The sequence below is a fragment of the Rhinopithecus roxellana genome, chromosome 13 (assembly GCF_007565055.1).
Source record: "Rhinopithecus roxellana isolate Shanxi Qingling chromosome 13, ASM756505v1, whole genome shotgun sequence".
NCBI lineage: Eukaryota > Metazoa > Chordata > Mammalia > Primates > Cercopithecidae > Rhinopithecus > Rhinopithecus roxellana.
The window spans coordinates 3,365,126-3,390,960 of record NC_044561.1 but is presented as its reverse complement, the minus strand read 5'-3'; the positions used below and the strand labels follow the sequence as shown (position 1 = coordinate 3,390,960).

The 25,835-nt window shown below is 55.0% G+C and overlaps 1 protein-coding gene across 1 annotated transcript in view; it reads left to right on the top strand.

The window, feature by feature from the left end:
• TRIOBP (TRIO and F-actin binding protein) overlaps positions 1–24,428 on the top strand; it is a 78,265-nt gene extending 53,837 nt beyond the window's left edge. The window contains 13 exon segments of the mRNA XM_010389214.2: positions 2,278–2,334; positions 5,328–5,435; positions 5,552–5,641; positions 6,004–6,113; positions 8,043–8,568; positions 9,579–9,689; positions 16,644–16,791; positions 18,954–19,056; positions 19,932–20,091; positions 20,166–20,279; positions 21,623–21,709; positions 22,591–22,755; positions 23,731–24,428. Of these exon segments, the coding sequence (XP_010387516.2) occupies positions 2,278–2,334; positions 5,328–5,435; positions 5,552–5,641; positions 6,004–6,113; positions 8,043–8,568; positions 9,579–9,689; positions 16,644–16,791; positions 18,954–19,056; positions 19,932–20,091; positions 20,166–20,279; positions 21,623–21,709; positions 22,591–22,749 (1,773 nt within the window). The 3' untranslated portion in view covers positions 22,750–22,755; positions 23,731–24,428.
• The last annotated feature ends 1,407 nt before the right edge of the window (positions 24,429–25,835 follow it).

The window sequence follows — 25,835 nt, the reverse complement described above, 5'->3', positions numbered from 1 at the left end:
TCTGAAAGGCAAAAGGAGCAACTGAGCTTCCAGCAGGTGAAGAAGAGGTAGTGAGGCCTAAAGAGCCCTGTATGAAGGGGCATCGTGTGAGATTTAGATGATCGGACCTTTTGACCCTGGGGATAGGTTTCCCTGCCGGTTTGAAAACACATTGGTTGGCGGGGCACATTGGCTCACACCTGTAATCCCAGCATTTTTGGAGGCCGAGGTGGGCGGATCACTTGAGCCCAGGAGTTTGAGACCAACCTGGGAAACATAGGGAGACCCCATCTCTACAAAAAAAAAAAAAAAAAAAACAAAAAAAAACAAATACAATTAGCTGAGCATGGTGGAGTGCCTATGTCGTCCCAGCTACTTGGAAGCTGAGGTGGAAGGATCGTTTGAGTCGGGGAGGTTGAGTCAGCAGTGAGCTGTGATCACACCGCCACACTCCAGTCTGGGCAGCAGAGCAGGGCCCTGTCTCAGCAAAACTCAAATTGGTGACCTTCTATCCCCAAGGTCACTGTGTCATGGCGTGCCTGACATGGTATGTGATGTGTCTGTACTGGGCTCTGGAGGATCACCAGGCTTCTCCTTGTACAGACACGTTCAGTCCTGTCGGAAGCTGCGGGAGGGGAGGACTGCCTCATCATTTGCCACATCAGGCAGCCAGGACTCAGAGAGGGGGATGTGACTTAGGAAGGTCACAGCGACTCCACTTCCCAGGCAGCCCTAGAGGTTTCAGCCTGACAGCCTGTCATTCCTGCCCTGATCTCCCAGCCCTGGCCCAAGGACTTTCGCCTGGGGCTGCCCAGTGGTGCCAGCTCTGTGGACCCAGGAAGCCTGGCTCCTCCAGGCTAGGTGGGGGTTGGGGAGATGGCCTAAAAAGCACAGAAATTTAGACCAGGGGGTAGATATTTCCTCAGCAAGTTTTTCCTGAGCCTTGCTGTGGTCAAGCCCCCTGCAAGGCCCTGGGGCCACAGGAGATCCCAGTCTGAGGGGAAGTGGAGCCAGGTGTGGTCACCAATCTGCATTCTTAGCTTAGGATCGCCCTGGGCAGCCTCTGTCTCAGGTGGAAGATGGGGAGGGCAGAATACAGAGCAGCGGGACAAACGCAGCCCCAGAGGTTCTCGGCTCTGAGCAGAGCCTGTGTCTCTCCCTTACACAGGTATGCAGGGCGGGGCTGGGATGCCAACCTACTGGGTCCCCCGACTGTGGCTGTTCGGGGTTCTGGATCCTCAGCTGCCCCAAGCCGCCCTTGGCCCACTTCCTGTACCTGAGAAGGGGCTCCATGGGAGGAGGGTGGGTCGGGAGAGGTGGCCAGGCAAGGTGGCTCTGGTTTCCAGCTGCCACTGTCACCACTCATCCCACTGAGCCATGCCACCCGCTCTCTGCACGCAACCAGACACCTTGGCCTGGTGAGGCCTCGATGTAGGGGCTGATAGGTAGGCTTAGAGCCATGGCAACAGGTGGCCACCTCCTCCCTGCCAGCGGCAGGAGCGGAGACTGCAGAGGGACCGGGACTTAGATTGGAGAGGTCTCCCCAGCAGGAAGGGAGGGTCTGGTGGTTGGCATCCACTAGATGAGCGTAGTCAGAAAAATGCCAGGATGAGCAACTTCTTTATCTAGGCCTGGGTTGGGGTGCCTGACACAGGTCCCCATGGGACATGCTGCAGCTGGCAGCCCCCAGACCCCGGGGCTGTGCCCCTCTGGGCAACACCCGGAAGGTAGGGCTTGCCAGGACTGACCTTTCCCAAAGAGATCTAGGTGGGGACCAGAGGGTTTCTGACCCCAGCCTGCGACTGGCTTCACCTCCCATAGTCTCCTGGAGCCAAGGAAAGGGCAGGACTGGCGGGCCCATGGAAGGGTCTGTGGGGCACCTGGTCCTCGTCAGAGGGAGGAACCGGACAGTTCGCGCAGTGCTACTAGTCTGGACTGCCCTCTGAGCTCTCGGGGGGTCACTATACAGGCAGAGTCCTCCCAGCCCCTCTCTCCCACTCTTGGGTGAGGGGTCGGCTGGAGAGAGGCCCCTGGGACATCTGGGTGTGTGTGCCAGCCACCCAGCCCAACTTCTCGGCTCTCCGAGTGCCACTATCAGGAAAGGGGCCAGGGCTGCCTCAGTGGCTGGGAGGCCTGCTTGGACTTGGGGGTTACCTAGGCCCTTAGCCCTCTTGGCTGGCTTCCCAGGAGCTTGGTCCCACAGGACTTGGGGACAGGGTGGGTGCAACACGTCCCCGTCACCAGCCCCTGTTGGCTTCCTGCTGGGCCCGACTCACCTCCCTCCTCATCTCCCCACAGCCCGATCTGCTCAACTTCAAGAAGGGATGGATGTCGATCTTGGATGAGCCTGGAGAGGTAGGAGGACCAAGGCGGGAGGGGAGGAGGCTGGCTTGTGCCACTGCTGGTCCCCTGAGCAGCCCAGGAGTGGGGGTGGGGCTGGGAGGGGCAGAGGCTGCCCATCAGGCTTCTGCCTCCTGGAGCAGTCTGCAGTGTGTAAAAGGGATCACAGCAAGGTGTCGTCTAGCCCCTCACACCCAGTGCCCCATCCCTTGATTTCATCAAGGGTCTCTTGGCCCTCCCACCTCAGTAGGAGCCTGGCTGGGAGTTGAGGGTCTTGGGTGGAAGGTCTCATAGAAGCCGTCTGGCCCGAGACACAGATTCACAAAGCCTGGCCTGAGGAGATGGGGCTCGGCGCAGGTGCTGGGGTTTCACCCACCTGGAGCCACGCTGGCTGAGTCAAAGCCCCCTCTAGGCCTCAGTGGCCACATCTGTGACATGGGCATAATGAATGATGGCGATTCTTTCCTGAATGGATAACAAGGTCACAGAGATCAAGCACGTACAGGTGCCACACAGCTCCTGGCACTTACTGTGGGCTCAGCTAAAGACCCTTCCCTTCCTCTGGCATATGTGTCCTTGGAACAAGCAGGGACAGTGGCCGTTTCCCCAGCTCTGTTCTTTTGGCTGCCAGGCTGGCTGCCTGCCCACATTGCCTGGGCGGGAGCGTCTCCCCACCCCTGCCCTGCATGCGCCTGCCCCTCCGGTCTGCGTGCAGCCTGCATACCGGAGAGGGCTCTGAGCCAGAGGGGATTTCATTGTGTTTCCGGCCCACATGTTTTATTCCCTCCCGCCCACAGCCTTCCCTACCCGCTGCCTGCCCGCTGTCCCTGGCGGCTGCTCTCTAGGCTCACACAAAGCCTGGCACCCCGCCAGTGACCCCTTCCTGGCCTCCCCACCCAGGGTCCCCGGAGGGCAGAGGGATTACAGGCCCCACCCAGAGCTGGCCATTACTCATCCTCTATCACAGGGTTCTGGAATGTCCGAACTGGAAGGGCCCTGGGAGTTCAGCCAGCCCAACCCCTTGGTGCACAGACAGGAGACGGGCCCACGAGGGTGTTGGTCTCTTCCAGGCCTAGGAGCACCTGGGACAGACTCAGGCTTAGAACTCAGCGCACCTGAGGTCCATGGAGCTCCACCCAGCTTCCATCTCAGACAGTCATAGGCTAGGCCTGGAAGAGCTAAAGAAACCACTTGGCATAGAACCCCTGTCCTACTTTACAGAGAGGCAATTGAGGTCTGCAGCAGCAACTCCGTTTACTTAGTGAGAGCAAAATGCTTCTAAGAGGCCTGGCCTCCCAGACAAACCTGACAACCTGATGTCCATCCCTATGCCAACGGCATGACAGCCATACACACAAGAGAGGGTTAGGCACTGCTCACCTCACCAGAAAGTGTAGGGACTTCTTTCCTTTTTTTTTTTTTTTGAGGCAGAGTTTCACTCTTGTTGCCCAGGCTGGAGTGCAATGGCGCAATCTCGTCTCACTGTGACCTCCACCTGCCAGGTTCAAGCGATTATCCTGCCTCAGCCTCCCCAGTAGCTGGGATTAGAGGCATGTGCCACCAGGCCCATCTAATTTTTTTTGTGTTTTTAGTAGAGACAGGGTTTCTCCATGTTGGTCAGGCTGGTCTCAAACTCCCAACCTCAGATGATCCGCCCTCCTCAGCCTCCCAAAGTGCTGGGATTGTAGGCGCGAGCCACCACGCCCAGCTGTAGGGACTTCTTAGTAGCCCTACTTTACAGTTCAGAAGACTGAAGCTCAGAAAAGTGGAGACGCTTGCCTAAAGGCACACAGCGAAAAAGGGAACTCTTGGGTACAAAACTCTTTTTCTCAGGGAGGCAATGTGGAAAGAAGCAGAAGGTATCATCCTTGCATGCCCCTTGAAAACTTACCATCTTCTTGAGGAGAAAAAACTAAGTACTTGAAGCAACCAACAGCACAAACAGGGCTTGGTGATGTGAGGGAACTCCGGGAGGGCTGGGGACCGGGTGACATGCACTGACCTGGCAGTGGGCGGGCCGTAACTGGCATTCCAGTGGAGTGACCAGAAGCCTAGAGGTGGGCTGGGCTTGGCATAATATCGGGCTGTTCTGGTGCCCCCACCCCTTTCCTACGTGCCCTGTCAATCTAACACCAGCTGGAGCAGAGACAGGCACTGCAGGAAGGAACCCAGTCACAAACCCTAAACATAGAGGTTAGTGCACTCTCACCCGCTGCGGATGTGGGTAGCCAGCCTACAGATCAAGAAGCAGACCATGCGGCCGGGCACGGTGGCTCACGCCTGTAATCCCAACACTTTGGGAGGTCAAGGCAGGTGTATCACCTGAGGCCAGGAGTTCGAGACCACCCTGGCTGACATGGTGAAACCCCATCTCTACTAAAAATACAAAAAATTAGCCAGACATGACGGCAGGCGCCTGTAATCCTAGCTACTCGGGAGGCTGAGACAGGAGAATCACTTGAACCCAGGAGGTGGAGGTTGCAGTGAGTGGAGATTGCACCATTGCACTCCAGCCTGGGCAGAGCAAAACTCCTCCGTCTCAAAAAAAAAAAAAAAAAAAAAAATCAGCAGATCGTGCCTGGCACTCACTCCTACCCCGGTGCTCCATCCAGTCCTGCTTCCTGGGGGACCTTTGTCCCTGACTATGGTGGTGATTTGGGGGAATATGGAAAAAGATGTGACATCCTGGCCCCACTGAGTCCCTGACTTGCTTACACAGGTCATCACCCCTCCCTGTCTGCACTGGGTCCAGGGTGCCTGAGGAGCCTTGGCGATCTTAAAAGGGGCTCCAGGAAGGAACGGGGGGGGCGGGTGTGGTTACAGAGGGGAAGCCAACCCATTTCACAGATGCTACCACTGAGGCTCAGAGAGGAAATGGAGGGGCCAGGTCTCAAATCGGCATTTTCTGCCTCCCCACCCCTCCTGTGTGCAGAATAGTCAGGTTGGCAGCCACGCAGGACACCTGTACAGTCGCACACACTGGCTCTTTCATTCCATCCTCCTTACAGCCTCCCTCCCCTTCGCTCACCACCACCTCTACTTCGCAGTGGAAGAAACATTGGTTTGTGCTGACAGATTCAAGTCTCAAATATTACAGAGACTCCACTGCTGAGGAGGTGAGGCCATGGGTGTACTGATGAACCCCCAGAAGGGCCTGGGGTGGCCTGGCTGGGGTCACTGGGGTGGGTCACACCAGGACCCACACGGACCATAGTGGGCCCTCATGCTCCAGGCAGACGAGCTGGATGGTGAGATCGACCTGCGTTCTTGCACGGATGTCACGGAGTACGCGGTGCAGCGCAACTATGGCTTCCAGATCCACGTGAGGCTGCGTGCAGCTTGGGGCTAGTGGTGGGCAGCATGGCTGGAGGCCCTGGGGGAGGTTTTGGTATTGAACATGGCTCACCATGGAGACTGGATCCCTGTCACTCATTTACCCCGAGGCTCTGTCCTCAGAGCCAAACAGAGCTGTGATGCCAACACTTAGCGTATCTGGGGAAGACGCTGGAGCCGGCAGGGCTCTTCCCAGGCCAATGGAAGGGAGGTTTTGTACCCCCTGCCCACCCCAGACTCAAGACCTTAGATGCCCCTTTGGAAGGAAGGGCCGCCCTCCCCGGGGTCCATAGTGGGGAGGGAGTCATGCTTCTGGCCATATGGCAACCTACCCGTGCGGTGGCCTTACAGACCAAGGATGCTGTCTATACCTTGTCGGCCATGACCTCAGGCATCCGGCGGAACTGGATCGAGGCTCTGAGAAAGACCGTGCGTCCAACTTCAGCCCCAGATGTCACCAAGTACGTACTAAGCTGGACTGGGGCCTTGGGAGAGGCACTTTCCCTTGCGTCCCTGAGTGGATTTCTAGGCACTCACCTGAGGGCTGCACATTCTGGGCCCTCGTTTCTCTGTCAACAACATGGGAAGAGACCAGTGAGCATTCTCAGTATCATCCAGAAGTACGCTGAGGGTTTGAGGTTTGATCTGCCTCCTCAAATGTGATGGGGCCTCTTCTCTTTGGTGGAGATGCCTGTGAGTCAAAAGCCTCCGCCAGGTGGCTGTGCTGTCTCTGTGCCGTGGCGGCCGTGTCTAAGCCTGTGTCGGGAAGGGGTGGTTAGGCAGTTCGGCCTTGGAGCCCACGCCTCCCGGGATGGGGAGCTCACTCCCTCTGGAGGCTGCCATGGGCACTGGGGCAGGAGGGCTGAGTTACCCAGTGGCAGAGTCCCCCACCGTATACACCCCAGATGCCTATGTGGTGCTGGGACTTGGAGCTGCTGGGCAGCGGGAACAGAGTATGGTATTAAAGGGGGCTGGGCTGGGCGTGGTGGCTCACAACTGTAATCCCAGCACCTTGGGAGGCTGAGATGGGAGGATCACTTGAGCTCAGGAGTTCAAGACCGGCCTGGGCAATATAGTGAGACCTCGTTGCTACAAAAAATTTAAAAATTAGCCAGCCGTGGTGGGAGGATCATCTGAGCCTGGAGGCCGAGTCCCCCAGCCTGGCCACACCATGGCTATTCAGCCTTAGGCCAGAGGCTCTTTCCCTGTCTAGGTTTCAGAGTCCCTATCTGTCATATTAGTGTGTCATGTCTGTACATGTGCAATGATGTGCCCAGAGCACTTTGTGTACTCTGAAGTGCAGTGAGTTGGACTGTTACTTAGCATATAGGCCCAGCTGCTTTAAGAAGGAAGCCCTGGGCACAGTCGCTTAATCGAGACAGATGTTTATGTCTCCCTTCAGAACAGCCCCGAGGTATGCAGACCTGGCCTGGTGGGGCTCGGTCTGCCCTTTCAGGGGAGCCACGTGCCATACCCACTTGTCAGGCTATAGTCACGTGGCTACAGGTAGCTCTGGGAACACTGCGAGTATAGTTTTTGGCAGGGTGACCACGTACCCAGCTATGACTGTGGATAAAGAGAACTGCCATAGTTGTTCAAAGTCGCCACAACTTGTGTTCTCTGCACCCCAAGGTCCCTGCCTTCACCCCATCAGCAGTGACTGTGGGCATCCCCCTTGCCACTGTGAGCCTTGGGAACCTGGGACATTGTGTCCTACACCAACTCCTTGATCACCATTTGCAAAAAGCCCTCTGCCTGCTTTCCACATTCGCCCACCCCGTCCTCACATCCATCCTGTGAGAGGCGTTGCTGTCCCACATTACAGATGAGGTCACTGCAGCTCAAAGAGGGCAAAGAGACCAGCGTGGTGGCTCACGTGAGCCTGTAATCCCAGAGCTTTGGGAGGCTGAGGTGGGAGGATCACGTGAGCCCAGGAGTTCGAGATCAACCTGGGCAGTATACTGAGACCCCATCTCTATCAAAAATTTTAAAAATTAGCTGAGCATGGTGGTGCCTTTCTATAGTCCCAGCTACTCCAGAGGCCAGGGCAGGAGGATCACTTGAGCTAAGGAGTTTAAGGCTGCAGTGAACTATGATCACACCACTCTACTTCAGCCTGGGCAGCAGAGTGAGACCCTGTTCCTTGAGAAACAGAAACGAGAGGGGTTGAGGGAAGCCAGGCATCCTGGTGGGTCCCTGGGCTGTGGAGTGGTGGAGCTGGGAGGTTCCCGGGCTCTGTTAACCAGGAAGCTTAGGTCAGGCTGCTTCCTTCCCTGGGATCTGTCTCCAGCCCCTGGCACAGGGCCTGACACACAGGTGTCACTCCGAAAGTGCTCATTGCGGGACTCAGGAGTGAGGACCCACCTGACGTGGCTCTGCTGGTGCCCTAGGCTCTCGGACTCTAATAAGGAGAACGCGCTGCACAACTACGGCACACAGAAGGGCCCCCTGAAGGCAGGGGAGCAGCGGGCGGGCGTTGAGGTCATCAGCCGGGGTGGCCCTCGGAAGGCAGATGGGCAGCGGCAGGCCTTGGACTACGTGGAGCTCTCCCCGCTGACCCAGGCCTCCCCACAGCGGGCCCGCACCCCGGCCCGCACTCCTGACCGCCTGGCCAAGCAGGAGGAGCTGGAGCGGGACCTGGCCCAGCGCTCCGAGGAGCGACGCAAGTGGTTCGAGGCCACAGACAGCAGGACCCCAGAGGTGCCCGCTGGTGAGGGGCTGCGCCGGGGCCTGGGTGCCCCCCTGACTGAGGACCAGCAAAATCGGCTCAGTGAGGAGATCGAGAAGAAGTGGCAGGAGCTGGAGAAGCTGCCCCTGCGGGAGAATAAGCGGGTGCCCCTCACTGCCCTGCTCAACCAAAGCCGCGGAGAGCGCCGAGGGACCCCAAGTGACAGCCACGAGGCACTGGAGAAGGAGGTAGGCACCACGCTGGTTCTCTAGGAGGCCCCTTGCCCCCACGTCCCTCCAGTCCCTGCATTCACACCCTGGTATTTGTCTTGCACTCCTACAGTAATGGGGAGCTCACCCCTAATCTGTGAGTATGTACCCCACACTCCTGCGAACTAGAATCTTCTTCCTTAGACCTTAGTAGTTTGTTTGTTTTTTTTCCCCTAGTTCTGCCCTTAGCTGCCATAGAGAAGGGAAGTGGGAAGAGAAGGGAGAGACCTGCCAGGCGCTGTGGCTCACACCTGTAATCCTAACACTTTGGGAGGCCAAGGTGGGAGGGTCACTTTGAAGCCAAGAGTTTTAGACCAGTCTGTGCGATATGGCAAATCCTCATGTCTACAAAAAAATACAAAATTTAGCTGGGCGTGCTGGTGCATACCTGTAGTCCCAGCTACTTGGGAGGCTGAGGTGAGAGGATGGCTAGAGCCCGGGAGGCAGAGGGTGCACTGAGCCGAGATCAAGCCACGGCACTCCAGCATGGGCAATAGAGCCAGACTTTGTCTCAAAAAAAAAAAAAAAAAAAAAAAAAAGAAGGGAGAGACCGTTTATTGTGCGTCTGCTGCACGTGACCTCCCTGCCTGCACTGACTCATGGAATCCTCATAGCGGCCTCTACCGCTAGGGTAGACCTCAGCGGTTTTACTGACGGGAAAACTGAGGCTCAAAGATGTTTCCTCTGCCACCTACATGATGTGTAAACATCTGTGACCATAGTTTCCTCTTCCTAACCCTGTCTAGCCTTCTCTGGGCCAAGGCTCTCCCAGGTCATTGACCTGGCCATCCAGGAAACAGCCCAGCATGTCCCCTGGCCACATCTCACTCCAGGGCTGCTTGCTCTTCTCAAACCCTGAGCCATTCCTAAGCCTTCCAGGGATGCTGGGCTTTTATCCGTGTGGAGCTGGAAGCCTGTGGGCTCCTCACTGCCTTCCACCAGCCCTGCCCCAGCTTCCAGGCCCCACTGACCACCCTTCTCCCTCGTAGGTTCAGGCTCTTCGGGCCCAGCTGGAGGCATGGCGTCTCCAAGGGGAGGCTCCTCAGAGTGCGCCGAGATCCCAGGAGGACGGCCACATCCCCCCGGGCTACATCTCACAGGTAAGGCCAGGGGCTGTTTTTCAGGGGGAGGGGGCAGGTTTCCGGTTGCCGTGTTATCAGGAAACAGCTGAGATTTTGGGAGCCCTTCCTGTGTGTGCTGGAACCCAGGTGTGGGGCATTTGACATGTGTCATCTCATTTACTCTCCCCACAGCTGGTGGGCGTGATCACTGTGCCCATTTTACAGACAAGGCCACTGAACTCTGAGAGGTTATGTGACTTGCCTGAGGTCACCCTGCCTGCAGGTGTCAAAGGTGGGATTTGAGCGAGGGTCCGGCTGACGGCAGAGCCTGTGTGTGAGTCCCCATGTGACACTCTGCACTTGGACCCTTGCCCTGGGGAAGTTGGGGGCCAGTGGCCCCGAGAGTCACTCCCTGAACACAGGGAAATCTTACTGAGGCCCAGCAGGCCAGGCCCCACTCAAGGAGGTCCACAGGACAGGAGAGCCTCCAGTGGCCCTCAGAAAATGCACTGTCTGCCTAGGACAGTGGTTCTCAATGGGGTCCATTTTGTCCCCCTTGGGGACATTAGGCTGTGTCTGGGAACACTTTTGGTTGTCACAACTAGGGCAAACTAACTCTCTAGAAAAAACGTGTGTGTGTACACATATATGAGTTTATTATACATTTTACCAATAAAAACAATGCTTAGTACACAATTTACAAATAAAAAATATATAATTTTATTGTGAATTTCATGTAGCAAATGGATTTTTCTCAAAATGCTTTCAGTGATTTTTCCATACTCTTGTATCCACAACTAATTAACAAACGGGGGTTCTTTTAATATGTATACTGGTTGACACTTTTGTTTATGGTAATGAGTAAGATGCGAAGACATTTGTCGAAACGTTACTGTTCCATGTTGTGAGTGACTTCTTTGCTAAATCGGATAGTAGTTTTTTACTGAGAATATTTGAGAATTTTCTATTAAGAATATTTTTGCAATTTTTTGTTCTATTTACAATGTAATGGTTATAGATATGACAGACTTTTAAGTTTAATCTGCATTATTAACATTTTCTTATCACTTGATTAAGTCTAGACAGTCAACAAAACAATAAATCAAGCCCTGATGTGTAATGTTTACAAATTCTGCAGTGTAAATACTCCCACTGTGGCCAATGCTGCATTTCCAGCACAAAGTCCCTGGACACAGAGTTGGGAAGAGATGTTCACACTATCCAGTAGGATTTCCACCATGCAGATGCAGTAGATGTGATTGACCCCAAGAGCATGCATAATAAAACACAGTGAAATAATTAGAAAGTAATAAATTTGAGCATCTGTTACGTTGTCTTTAATGTAGTTAATTTAATTATAAGTATATAAATTTAATTTTTAATGGCTGTGCTTAACAACTACATCACAGAATTCCTAAAAATTTGACAATCAGCTGTCTGTAGTTATCACACCTATCACACCATTATCTAAAGTAGAAAAGAAGGGGCCAGGCACAGTGGCTCATGCCTGTAATCCTAGCACTTTGGGGAGGCCAAAGTGGGTGGATCACGAGGTCAGGAGAACGAGACCAACCTGGCCAACGTGGTGAAACCCTGTCTCTAATAAAATACAAAAAATTAGCCGGGCATGGTGGTGCACACCTCTAGTCCCAGCTACTTGGGAAGCTGAGGCAGGGGAATCGTTGGAACCCAGGAGGCCCAGGTTACAGTGAGCCAAGATCGTGCCATGGCACTCCAGCCTGGCGACAGAAAAGAAGGCTGAGATCTAGGCCCTAGGCAGGAGGAGCCTTCTAGAAGTTTCCAAGGGGAGGTCACGTCGTGAGGGGGCTCTCAGGAAGGCATTGACTGGGGCATGAGAAGGAAGACTGGTTGGTGTCTGTTGTGGAGGCCTTCAGTGCTGAGCTAAGAGGTAGAAGCTCTGGCCTGGCATGGTGGCTAACACCTGTATCTCAGCACTTTGGGAGGTGAGATAGGTGGATCACTCGAGGTCAAGTGTTCGAGACCAGCTTGGCCAGCATGGTGAAGCCCTGTCTCTACTAAAAAAAAAGTACAAAAATTATCAGGGCACAGTGGTGGGCACCTGTAATCCCCGCTACTCCAGTGGCAGATTCTCCTGCTGAGGCAGGAGAATCGCTTGAACCTGGGAGGCAGAGGTTGCAGTGAGCTGAGATCCTGCCACTGCACTCCAGCCTGGGCAACAGTGAGACTCTATCTAAAAACAACAACAAAAAGAACAAATCAAATAAAAGGAAGCTCATTCCACAGACTTTCGGAGGTTTGGGGTCAGACAGTGACATCAAGAAAGTGATGTCAGAGTGGAGGGGGCTTGGGAGAGGGCCAGGTGTAAGGTGTTAGGAAATGGCTGAAGGAGGGTGAATGTCAAGGATATGGAGGAAGGAGAATTTAGGACTGGATGACCGGTTCTACAGAAGGCAGAGGGGCCTTTGGGGGCCCTGAGGCTGGGGCTGCTGCTACAGGGAAGCCCGGAGACCGTCCTGGGGCCAAGTAGTGGATGGAGGTTCTACTGATAGAGGAGTAGGCAGGGGAGTTGGGGTGGGACACAGAGGGCGCGCCTGGGGGCTTACCTTGTCCCAGGGAGGGGCAGGGAGGAGCCAGTGTTGTGCCTGTAGCCCCCACCCTGAGGCAGACAAGGGAGTTGGAGGCCCAATACCACAGCTGAAGCAGGTGGGAGGACCTCCGAGGCCCCCAGCCAGGGGGCTTCTGCCTGCGCTCTGCTCTAAGAAGCTCCAGGGGCTACTTTCTGGGTGGGAGGGGCTGGGACCTATTCATACCCACCTATAGTCAGAGCGGCTTCATCTTCCTCCATTTTATTTTATTTATTTTCATTGTTTTAGAGATGAGGTCTCTCACTGTCACCCAGGCTACAGTGCAGTGGCACAGAGGCTCACTGCAGCTTTGAACTCTAGGGCTTAAGCAATCTTCCCACCTCAGCCCACAGGCTACACTACCATGCCTGGCTAATTAAAAAAAATTTTTTGTAGACACAAGGACTCACTATGTTGCCCGGGCTGGTCTTGAACTCCTGGGCTCAAGTGCTCCCATTTTGGCCTCCGAAAGTGCTGGGGGTACAGATGTGACCACTGCACTGGCCTGTCTTTGTCCATTTTACTCATAGAGCCAGCTTCAGAATTCCTTTGGATAAAGGCTCTGCCACTACTATGAAGTTTAAAAGGCACTGCTTTGGCTTCTCAGCTTACAGGTGGCAAAACTGAGGCCCACAGAAGGGTGTGACCTTTGAGCTATAGGCAAACCTGTGTCTGGGGTCCAGGCGTTCTGGTCCCCAGGTTCCCCATTGGGCGCATCAAAGTCTGTCAGTGTTTCGTCCCGTTAGGGTGGGGTGGGCAGGGGGAGCAGGTGGGAGGGGAGAAGGGAATAATTGGGAAACAGAACTGAAGACCAGGCAGGTGGAGGAGTGACCCCAGATGTGGAGGGCAGCAGAGAAGAGGTGCTGAGTCATCTGTGTCACCCTCAGGCATGGGAGGAGGTGGCTGGAAACTCGGTGGACCTGGAGGAGTGACAGCTGGGAGGGATTCCCCAGCTGGTATCTCAGGCTGAGTGGGTGCCCTTCCTTCAGGGGTTGGGGGCTTGCTGCTGCAGGACAGCTGTTGAGTGGTCTGGGGCTTCACCCACTGGATGTCTGGTAAAGAGAACCCTTCCCCACTATTGCAGTGGGGAACACAGGCATTTCTTCATCTTCTTTGATGTCCATGTCAGAGGTGGCAGCCAGGATCAGGACACCTTGGGCCACTCAGGAAGGTAGGTGAGAGAGCAGCCCCTGGCCACCTAGGAGCCCCTGTTTGTCAGCTGAGTCCCGCCTCCTGGTGTCAGCCCCTGTACCCCTGAGCTGCCAGGTCTGCCTGCCTAGTCTGGCCCTTTGCAGAAGAGCAGTGCCCACCCACACATTGCTGGGCTCCCCAGTGGTGGGCGCTGGCATACTGACTCCCTCTGTGCACAGGGTTCCCGTGCCCAGGGAGCCTCGGGGGCTGCTCCTGCGAGGTCTCCTTTACAGACGCCAAGACTGAAGCTCAGAGGGGCAAGGGGTTTATTCAGGTTCACTCCAAGGCGCAGCCAGGATGAAGACCCCTCTGAGGTCCAAGCCATGTTCTGTTGTCCTAAGCCAGGAGACATATAGAGGGCAGGAACAGAAGCCAGGGGACAGCCACTCCTGTCCCCACATAAAGCTCTTGGCCCTCGCTCTTCCATCAAATCATCCCCTGCAGCCGGGCGCGGTGGCTCAAGCCTGTAATCCCAGCACTTTGGGAGGCCGAGACAGGCAGATCATGAGGTCAGGAGATCGAGACCATCCTGGCTAACATGGTGAAACCCTGTCTCTACTAAAAAATACAAAAAAACTAGCCGGGCGAGGTGGCAGGCGCCTGTAGTCCCAGCTGCTCGGGAGGCTGAGGCAGGAGAATGGCGTAAACCCAGGAGGCAGAGCTTGCAGTGAGCTGAGATCCGGCCCCTGCATTCCAGTCTGAGCGACAGAGCGAGACTCCGTCTCAAAAAAAAAAAAAAAAAAAAATCATCCCCTGTAGCCCAGGTGTGGCTGCCAGAGAGGCAGGGAGGTGGCCTGTGCATGGGGGAGACACAGTCCCTCATCTGGCCCTCTGTGCCTCAGTTTCTTCCCTGGCTCTTCTTCCCCTTCCCTTTTTAATGACCTTAAACATTTTTTAAATTATCAAATAAAAAGGTTTACATTTTCAAAAATAATTTAAACAAACTGAAAGGGTGGAAATCAACACCCCCACACTCCTTCCGCTGCCAGCTGCCACCCCGGGGTCCCGTTAGTGGCTGCTGCCGCCTGCCTATCAGTTTCTGATGGCAGCTGTAACCTGTCACCACAGCTACCTAAATAATGCACACGTATTACCTCACGCTTCTGTAGGCGAGAAATCTAATGCAGGTCTTGCTGTGCTGTAGCTGAGGCATGGGCAGCCGAGGCAGGCACCCGTTGTATCCCTTGCCTTCTGTGGCTTCTGGTGGCCACCCACATCCCTTGGCTCTCAGCCCCTTCCTTCATCTTCAAAGCCTGCAGAGGGGACGTCGAGTCCTCCCGCCACATCACTGTGACCATCCCTTCCTGGTCACACCTCCCTTGAATTCTTCGCTTCTGCCCCCTTCGTCCACTTTTAAGGACCCTTGTGATTACACTGGGCTTGAGGGATAATCTGGGATAATCTCCCGATTTAAAGGTCAGCTGATTAGCAACCTTAATTCCCTCTGCAGCCTGAATTCCTCTTTGCCACGTAACATGATGTAGTCACAGATCCTGGGAGTAGGATGTGGAAGACTTTGGGGGGCTATCATTCTACCCCCCACAATATCCTCCCTACCTTTTCTGTGTTTTCGCGTTCATTCACTGGGACGGACAGGTCTGCACCTTTGTTCCCATGAGTGGGATCATACCATGTGTAGTGTCAGAAGCCAACTTTCACCACTTCATTTTGGGATCTTTTTCCACAGCATCCACACAAAAACTGTTTAGCAGCTGCCTGTGGCCCATTGTCAAGCTCGATCCCATCTTTTATTCAAGAGTTCCCCTGATAGGGACTTAGATTGTTTCCAGTTTTCATCTGTTACCAACCTTGCCGTAGGGAATACCCTTGTTCCAAAAGTCTGTACACATACAACTTTCTGTGGGATCATTCCTAGGAGCGGACCTGCTAGGTCAACCAGTGGGGTCGCAGAATGTGATGATGCCACGGGACCACCCCCGCACCCCTGCAACACCGTTATAGCAGACACTCCCAGCAGTGGGTATTATTAGTCTTTGAGATACTTGCCCGTCTTGTCTACTAAGCCTTATTTTGTATTACATCATCAGTTTCAGCTCATTTACTGAGCACCTGCCACATGTCAGGCCCTGGCCTAGACCCTGGGGACTGTACCAGGCAGATGTTCTCAGTCTTCAGGGAACTTACGGTTTAGCAGAAGTAGAACCTTCTGAGGCAGAGGAGAGGCTTCCCAGAGACAGAGCTAGGAGAGACATTTAAACTGGGCTGCAGGTCAGTAAATTACCCAGGGAGGTAAAATTGCCAAAAAAACATTCCAGGCTGGGCACAGTGGCTCACACCTATAATCCCAGCACTTTGGGAGGCCAAGGTCAGCAGATCACAAGGTCAGGAGTCCAAGACCATCCTGGCTAACACAGTGAAACCCCATCTCTACTAAAAATATAAAAATTAGCCAGGCATGGTAGTGTGTACCTGTAGTCCCAGCTACTTGGGAGGCTGAGGCAGGAGAATCGCTTGAACCCAGGAGGTGAAGGTTGCAGTGAGCTGAGATCACTCCACTGCACTCCCGCCTGGGTGACAGAGTAAGACTCTGTCTCAAAAAAAAAAAAAAAAAAAAAAGGCCGGGCGCGGTGGCTCAAGCCTGTAATCCCAGCACTTTGGGAGGCCGAGACGGGCGGATCACGAGGTCAGGAGATCGAGACCATCCTGGCTAACACAGTGAAACCCCGTCTCTACTAAAAAATACAAAAAAGGGCCGGGCACAGTGGCTCAAGCCTGTAATCCCAGCACTTTGGGAGGCCGAGACGGGTGGATCACGAGGTCAGGAGATCGAGACCATCCTGGCAAACACGGTGAAACCCCGTCTCTACTAAAAAAAAAAAAAAAAAAAAATCCAAGCAGTGGGAATAGCATGAGCTAAAGCTGAGAGGTGTGAACGTGCTGCAACCATAACTATAAGATTGCTTGGCAGAGAAGGACCAGGGATGAGACCGTAAAGGTCAGCCATGGAAACAGGGACTTGACTCTAGGACGGGGAGTCCCTGGAGGGCTTGAGGTGAGGTTTGTGAATGAGGAGCCGTGGGGTGGGGGTGGGAGCAGGAGCAGGTGCAGACTGGAGGTGCTGGGACCCAGGAAGAGGTGGTGTACCTGCCCCTGAACCTTCTCCTCTGGAGGCTGGGGAAGGGCTGCTGTCCAGAGAAATGGGGCAGCCGGTGATACCCTGGCCTCCGGCCCACAGGAGGCATGTGAGCGCAGCCTGGCAGAGATGGAGTCCTCACACCAGCAGGTGATGGAGGAGCTGCAGCGGCACCATGAGCGGGAGCTGCAGCGGCTGCAGCAGGAGAAGGAGTGGCTCCTGGCGGAGGAGACGGCAGCCACGGCCTCAGGTATGGACCCTCGGTGGGGCACAGTGGGCTGGGCCCTGAGCCTCTGTGCTGAGGCTCCTCCTAGCCAAACTGGGGAGGACTTTATCAAATAAGATGTAGGGATCTCAGTGCCACATTTGGGGTAAAGGGTCAGCAGGGGTTGTAAGCCCCAAGAACTGGCCTGTAGCCCTACTCGAAAAGGGAAACTGAGGCAGTAAAAGACACCCTCCCCACCCCCAACACAACCACTATCATGGGTGGTGACTCCTCCTGCTCAGGGGCCTTCAGCCACCATAGAGTGCCTAAAGCCACATACTACCTACATGCAGTGGGGAGAGGCTGATCAGCTGCATCCCCGGTCCTCACAGGAGTGCCTGCTCCCTGGGCACATGGGCCAGACCCTGGGGAGAGCAGGGGAAAGTGTGAGCATTGTCCATGCTAGCTGTGTACCAGGCACTGGGCCCCACATGTTTCCCAAGGGAGCACCCTTCATCCTGGACAATTCCCTCCCCTCCTGCCACCACACACCTGCTGTGTGCCTGGCACATTCCTAGGCATCACTAGGGGTTTGTAGAACAATAGAAATGCTGGCAATGTCACATGATCTGAAGCTAACAACCATGGGCTCATGCACTTGAACCCAGCCCTGGGGCCAGTGTGCTCTGCATTTTAGGAAGACCATCTTTGCAGCCACATGTGTTAGAGACCCCTTTCTCCTCAGCAGAGTCTGGACTTCGCCTTGTAATCTGGTACTAAGGTTTCTGCTGTGAAATGGATAAAAATCACACTTAAGTGTAGTAATAAAGACCATAAATAGCCTCATGTCCATTCAGGGTGGGGATTGTCACCAAAAGAGTTACCAGAGGCCGGGTGCGGTGGTTCATGCCTGTAATCCCAGCACTTTGGGAGGCCAAGGCAGGCGGATCACCTGAGGTAGGAGTTCAAGACTAGCCTGACCAACATGGTGAAACCCCATCTCTAATAAAAATACAAAAATTAGCTGGACGTGATGGTGGGCTGCTGCAATCCCAGCTACTCAGGAGGCTAAGGCAGGAGAATTTCTTGAACCCAGGAGACAGAGGCTGCAGTGAGCTGAGATTGCACCACTGCACTCCAGCCTGGGTGACAGAGTGAGACTCCATTAAAAGAAAGAAAAAAAAAAAAAGTCTGGGTACTGTGGCCCATGCCTATAATCCCAGCACTTTGAGAGGCTGAGGTGGGTGGATCACAAGGTCAGGAGTTCAAGACCAGCCTGGCCAAGATGGTGAAACCCTGTCTCTAGTAAGAATACAAAAATTAGCCATGCACAGTGGCAGGCACCTGTAATCCCAGCTACTCAGGAGGCTGAGGCAGGAGAGTCGCTTGAAAGCGGGCAGCGGAGGTTGCAGTGAACCGACATTACACCACTGCACTCCAGCCTGGGTGACAGAGTGAGACTGTCTCAAAAAGAAAAAAAAAAGAAACTTTCAATGTTCAGAGGTTTGGGATTTTAGAATTGTGGGTAAAACTATGGGTGGCACTTATTTAATCCTCACAACAGCCCTGAGTGAGAAAAAAAAAAGCCTCGGTCTCAGTCCTTAGGAGCTCACAATCTGAGAATAAAGCCAGCAGGAGCTAATGTTGGGGCATTTACTCTGAGCCATGCTTTGTTCTAAATACTTCACACACCTTCCAGTAACCCCATGGAGGAAAGGTACTGTTGTTATCTATCCCTATTTTCCAGATAAGGGACCTGAGGCACGAGGGGTTAAGTCACCTGTGCAAAGTCACATAGATTTATGCTGACTGTGGAGCCTGAGCTCTTGACCACTAGGCTGGGCAAAGCAGATAGGCCTTGTTTGAGAGCCCTCAGAGTCTGCAGGGAGGGTGTACTAGGTGGGGTCCTACCCAGAAATCACTGGAACAGGAGGTACCAATTGTCAGACACTGAGCTGTCTCCCCAGCAGGGCCCATCCAACAGGATTATCTTTCCTTAATAGATGGGCTCAGAGAGGTTGAGCAGCTTACCCCAAGCCACTCATTTTATGACATAGCCTAGGCTGCTCTGGACTCCTGGTTCGGTTCTCTTTGCATAGCACTCGTTGGTCCTATCTCCACCAGTACATGTGGTGTCTCGGAGCTGGTGGCACTTGGTGCTGGTGACCCCCTCTAGTCTCTCTTGTGCCTCTCTGCCCTGCTTCCAGCCATTGAAGCCATGAAGAAGGCCTACCAGGAAGAGCTGAGCCGAGAGCTGAGCAAAACACGGAGTCTCCAGCAGGGCCCGGATGGGCTCCGGAAGCAGCACCAGTAAGATGATGCCAGGGCCCAACTGCCCACCCTGATGGTTATGGGTTGAGGAACTTTGCTGAGGCCCCTTGGCAGAGGACACATCAGTTTGCCCCTAGCTGAGATTCCTGCTCCAGTCTCATGGATGCAAGAAACAGAAGTAGAAGGTCCTCAGGCAGACCCCATGCCAGTCCTCACAGAGTTCTTCAGGTGCCTTCTTGTCTTTGCTGGTCCCGGCCTCCACCCACCTCTTCACCCCTTTAGTCTCCCCTGGAGCTGGGCTGCAGTGTCACTGTTGACCAGTAGGCCTCTCCCTGCCCCAGAACACAGTTTTGGAATGTTGAGGCTTCAGGGACTAAGGATGGGCTCCTCCGGCCAGGCACGGTGGCTCATGCCTCAATCCCAGCACTTTGGGAGACTGAGGTAGGCGGATCACCTGACATCAGGAGTTTGAGACTAGCCTGGCCAACATGGTGAAACCCCATCTCTACGAAAAATACAAAAGTTAGCCGAGTGTGGTGGCGGGTGCCTGTAATTCCAGCTACTTGGGAGACTGAGGCAGGAGAATCACTTGAACCCAGGAGGTGGAGGTTGCAGTGAGCCAAGATTGTGCCATTGCACTCCAGCCTGGGCAACAAGAGTGAGAGCAAGACTCCATTTAAAAAAAAGAAGAAGAAAGAAAGAAAAAAGATGGGCTCCTCCAAACCACCCTCACTTAGGGGAAATACCTGTAGCCCAGACAGGCTATCACTGGTTCACAGCCCCACAGCAGGCTAAAGGCAAACCTAAAGAGGGAACCCCAGAGTCCTGGCATGCTTTGAGTCTGCCCTGACTGGACTCCAGGCTTGGCAGGGGCAAGATAACCTATGCTCTCCTTTGCTCCTCCTCTGGGGCAGGTCAGATGTGGAGGCACTGAAGCGGGAGCTGCAGGTGCTATCGGAGCAGTACTCGCAGAAGTGCCTGGAGATAGGGGCGCTCACGCGGCAGGCCGAGGAGCGTGAGCACACGCTGCGCCGCTGCCAGCAGGAGGGCCAGGAGCTGCTGCGCCACAACCAGGTGGGCCTGGCCCCAGGTTGGGAGGACACGGGCGGGTCCCAGCACCCCTCCCCTGACCACCGTGCCTCTCCCAGGAGCTGCATGGCCGCCTGTCAGAGGAAATAGACCAGCTGCGCGGCTTCATTGCCTCGCAGGGCATGGGCAACGGCTGCGGGCGCAGCAATGAGCGGAGTTCCTGCGAGCTGGAGGTGAGTGCCCTCACTAGCACCAGGCAGCCCAGTGGTTCTCGGGGCCCAGGGCCGTGGTGCACCCCCGCCACAGGCTGCGTGTCACCTGTGGCAGGAAAGTCAAGTCTCTGAGTGGCTTGGCCAGCCTGACTAGGCCAGAACACCTACTACACATCCAGTAGCCAGAATTCTTCCCTCCCACCTGCGTTGTGTCACCTACCTGCCGTGTACCATAGGAAATCACTTTTCTGAGTCCCAGTAGCTCATCTGTAAAATGGCACCAGCACCTTCCTTACTGGGAAATACTAGGGTAAGAAAATATGTGTGTGTGTGTGTGTATGTGTGTGTGTGTGCTTGATGCCAGGATCACTGTAGTCTTGTCTTTTCTTTTTTCTTTTCTTTCTTTTTTTTTTTTTTTGAGACGGAGTCTCGCTCTGTCGCCCAGGCTGGAGTGCAGTGGCCGGATCTCAGCTCACTGCAAGCTCTGCCTCTGGGGTTTACGCCATTCTCCTGCCTCAGCCTCCCAAGCAGCCGGGACTACAGGCGCCTGCCACCACGCCTGGCTAGTTTTTTGTATTTTTTAGTAGAGACAGGGTTTCACCGTGTTAGCCAGGATGGTCTCGATCTCCTGACCCCGTGATCCGCCCATCTCGGCCTCCCAAAGTGCTGGGATTACAGGCTTGAGCCACCGCGCCCGGCCTATTTTATTTCTTTAACAAACACTTAGGTGAGGCTCACTGTGTACCTAGAACTTCTGGAAGCCCTTTTTGTCTGTTAACTCATCTAATCTTCCTGACAGCTCCATACATTAGCTACTGTTACTGTCCCCATTTACAGATGAGGAAACTGAGACACAGGAAGGTCAAGTACCTTACCAAAGCTTGCATAGCTGGACTGGGATTTGAACTAGGCAGTCTGGCTCCATTCTGAGCTTTTAAGCACCCCCAGACCTGGCTGAACTTGTTTCCTCCTTGGTCAGGTCAGCAGCACCTGGCCCTCAGGGTTGGGGAGGGGTTAATGAGGTGCCTTGTGGAGTGGCTCAGCCTGCTCAGGTTTATGTAGGGCTTCTTTTCATCCATCTTACCCCTGAGGTGAGAGCCTGGTGCTGCATGAGGGCTGCAGCAGAGTTGACCATGAGATATCCATCCACATGGGCTGGACAGGGGTGAGAGTAAGAGAAGGCAAAGCAGGGGAATCAGAGAGGGCTTCCTGGAGGAGTCTGCCTCCAGGGTTTAGAGGGTTTTGGTGCAGATAGGGGCTGCATTCTAGGGGCCTGAGGCAGAGAAAACCCGGGCTGCAGGGCACTGTGGGCCAGGGTAGCTCTGGCTTCTGGCTCTGGGTCAGCCCAGCACCTGTATCCCCAGGTGCTGCTTCGTGTAAAAGAGAATGAACTCCAGTACCTGAAGAAGGAGGTGCAGTGCCTCCGGGATGAACTCCAGATGATGCAGAAGGTAGGTCCCGCCGCTGGGCGTGGGGGCCGTGGGGGCCGTGGGGGCCGTGGGGGCCTCTGGAGCCACCTGGATGCCATCCTTTGAGCACCTGCTCTGTGCCAAGCCCTCCACTTGCTTCATCCTGCCTCAGGCTCTCCTGTGCTTCTCCCACGTAGGTGTCGTCATCCCCATTCACTGACGGGGAAACTGAGGCTAAGAAAGGGGAAGTGACTTCCCCAAGGCCATACTTGCTTCTGTTATTTAGCATTATTTAATTTATTGATTATTATTGAGCACCTCCTATGTCCCGGGCACTGTGCTAGGCGCTGGGAAGACAGATGTGAACAAAATAGCCCCAAATCTCTGCCGTGGAGAGATTGCACTCCAGTGAGAATAACCGCATTGCTAGGAGTTGGGTGGGTCAGGGTTCAGCCCAGGTCCGAGTCTGCAGCCCGCCTGGCCCACGCTTGGCTGCTGTGTCACTGCCTGGTGCGTTCTGTCAGTTTGGGGTAGGAAGTGGACGCGTTGGTGGTTCTGTAAGCGCATTTGAGCCAGACCATGTTTACTGCACTTGAAGAACAGGTGGCGTGAACTCACAGGAAGGGCCCGAGCACCCAGCCAGGCTGACCTGGTTCTCATCCCAGCCACTCACTGCCCTGCGGTCTTGGGCAAAATCTCCTCCCCCCCAAACAGGATGAGGATGACAATGGCACCTGTGTCCCTAGGTGGTACCAGGGAGGTGGGAGAGGGAAGCCCAGGACCCAGGGCCATCTCGGGGAGCCACCTGGAGGGATGAAGTGAGGGGCCGCGGGGAGGTCTGGCTGCTGGTGGTGCCCATGTGCCAGGTGGGCAGGGCTGGAGGGAGAGGCTTCATGCCCTCATACCTGCCTCCTGCCCCCCAGGACAAGCGCTTCACCTCGGGGAAGTACCAGGATGTCTACGTGGAGCTGAGCCACATCAAGACGCGGTCCGAGCGGGAGATCGAGCAGCTGAAGGAGCACCTGCGCCTTGCCATGGCCGCCCTCCAGGAGAAGGAGTCGATGCGCAACAGCCCTGGCTGAGTAGAGGTGGGTGCCAAGGTGTGCGCCCTGCAGGGTGGGCAGGGGCTGAGGCTCTCCCACAACCAGAACTCCTGGACCACCCCAGCCAGGCCACTTTCTTCTTCTGGCCTCCAATTCCCATTCTGTAAAAGGGACGATGAACCCAGCAACATGGGATTGTTGCAGAGATCCCATCAGACCCGGGCCACAGGCTGCTTCATCAGCTTAAGTCTGTTCCTTCAGAGCTGGGCGGCACAGTACAGAGCCACGGCCTGCTCAGTGTACCCCGGTTCTTGGGGCTGGAGGCAAATGCAGTGTTCACATCCCTGACCCCCACAGTGAGTCTCCGCTGAGCTTCACACACAGACATCGCACACCAAGGCCAGGCCTCTGTCCCATTTAGTGTTACACTCGTTCTTGACTTAGCAGGGCTCAAAGTGGTTGGTTGATTGGTTGTTTTGAGACAAGGTCTTACTCTTACCTGGGCTGGAGTGCAGTGATGCAATCACGGCTCACTGCAGCCTCAACCTCCTAGGCTCAAGGGATCCTCCCACTTCAGCCTTCTGAGTAGCTGGAACCACAGGCCCACACCACCATGCCCAGATAATTTTTGTACTTTTTGTATAGGCGAGGTTTCGCCATTATTTCCGAGGCTGGTCTCGAACTCCTGGGCTCAAGCAGTCTACCTGCCTCAGCCTCCCAAAATTCTGAGATTACAGGCATGAGCCGCTGCACCTGGCCCAAGTGTTCTTATTTTTGCTTTTTCAATGCCACATCTACCTGGAGCATCCTCTTTCTGCTAAATCCTCATGGACTTCCTAAGGCACGCAGGAGAGGCCACCCTATGGCCGAGCTACTCACGAAGGAGCCAGGAAGAGCGGATCTGACTACCTTCAGGGCTGAGAGGTGGTGAAAGGACCCACTCAACACCCTTGCTTGGCCTCGGGGTAGCCTCGCAGCCCCTCAGCCCAGGCCTCAGCCCTGTCACACTTTGTCTTTCAGGTCCCACTCAGCTGCAGACCCTCCAGGCTGGAGGACCAGCCGCCCTCTTTCCCTCCTGGATGGAAGTCAAAAGCCAAGCTTTCTCCCCACCCTCTGTGGGCCACACGTGCACTTGCACCCACCACACACACCCACACACAGACACAGACACACACACACGTGCACACATGTACACACAGACACACATACACACACTCTGCGTATCTGAGCGCGCCCCTCGCACTGGGTCTTACCTTGCACCTTCTTCAGGATTTTATATGTGAAGAGATTTTTATATAGATTTTTTTCCTTTTTTTCCAAAACACGTTATACTTTAAAAAAAAAACAACAACAATTCCTGGTGGCCGTGTGCCTCCAGCCCTGGTCCCGCTCTGTCTCCAGCCACCCTCTGCTTGGGCTTCTGGGCTGGTGGCACTGGTCCGGGGGTCTGGTGGAGGCCCAGGCAGCGGCCATGGCGGGGTGTCTCTGCAGGGGAGAGGCGGGAGCCTGCCACCTTCCTCCTACCCTACCTCCTACTAACACTTGCTGCCCCATTTGGACCCTTACCATGGGGCTCAGGACAGAGGGAGCCAGCAGCTGGCTTCCATGGCCCCACAGCCTCCTCTGAGGCTGTGCTGGGTGCGGAACCGCCAGAGCCACCCAAAAGGTGATTCTCTCCTGCCCCCTGAACCTCTTAACTTAATAAAACGTTCCAGCAAGTTCTGGTGTCCTAGATGGCTGACAGAACAGAAATGGAGATTGGGGTTTCTTGAAGTGGCTTCCCTACTCACACCCTACCCACACGCCACCCTTCCTAAAGCAGTGGCCTCTGGGCTTCTGAGGGTGGGGCTGAAAATCCAAGGTCTCCCTTAGTAAGGACTGCGACGCCCCCAGTGTGGCTTACAGGCCAGTGGCAGTGGCAGCAAGTGAGAAATAACAAGTCTAGCACCACCCCGACCTACCAAACCAGTGTCTGCATTTTAACAGGTGCCCCAGTGATTCACGGGACCTTCAAAGTCTGGGGAGCCCTGGAGTAGGGCCCAGGCCTGAGAGAGACGTGGAGCTAAGACTGGCCCTGACCATGACCTTGGGCAAGTCACACCCCTCACCAAGCCTCAGTTTGCCTCTCCATCACATGGGTGTCTTTCTTTCAGTCCCAGTCCTCTCCTGAGGCTTTTCCCAGAGGTCATGCCCAACCCTGGGCCGGGGTGAGGGCAGGGTTGTGGCTGCCCCAGGCCCAGGTCCAGCGGGCTGGGAGTCCTCACCATGGCCAGCTGTGCTGATTGTGGTCGCATGGGGCTGGGAAGAGGTCCCGTTTCTGAGCCACAGAAATAGGCCACATCCGGGAGGGGTCCTGGAAGGCTGTGAGAACGCAGAAGAGACCCCGGGCCAGCCTGCAGGTGGAAGAGTGCCTTTGGAGGCAGCTTTGAAAGATGACGCTGCAGGGCCGGGCGCGGTGGCTCAAGCCTGTAATCCCAGCACTTTGGGAGGCCGAGACGGGTGGATCACGAGGTCAGGAGATCGAGACCATCCTGGCTAACACAGTGAAACCCCGTCTCTACTAAAAATACAAAAAAGAACTAGCCGAGCGAGGTGGCGGGCGCCTGTAGTCCCAACTACTCGGGAGGCTGAGGCAGGAGAATGGCGTAAACCCGGGAGGTGGAGCTTGCAGTGAGCTGAGATCCGGCCACTGCACTTCAGCCTGGGCCACAGGGTGAGACTCTGTCTCAAAAAAAAAAAAAAGATGGACGAATCAGGAAGGGCCTTCCACGCGGAGGCACCAGCAGGAGCAAACGTCCCTGGTGTGTTCAGGGAAAGACCCACAGGAGAGTGACCTCGGGGAGTGAGGGAGATTGTTTCCCATTCCCTTGCCAGGGATTGCTTGAGGAATGGACATGGGATGCGGTTCCAGCCAGTGAAATGCGAGGGAAAGTCTTGGGAGCAGGGTGGAGGAGGTCATCTGGGAAGGGCGTCCTTGGTCTTAGAAGCACAAGATGGCCAGGCACAGTGGCTCACACCTGTAATCCCAGCACTTTGGGAGGCCGAGACAGGCGGATCACGAGGTCAGGAGATCGAGACCATCCTGGCTAACATGGTGAAACCCCGTCTCCACTAAGAACACAAAA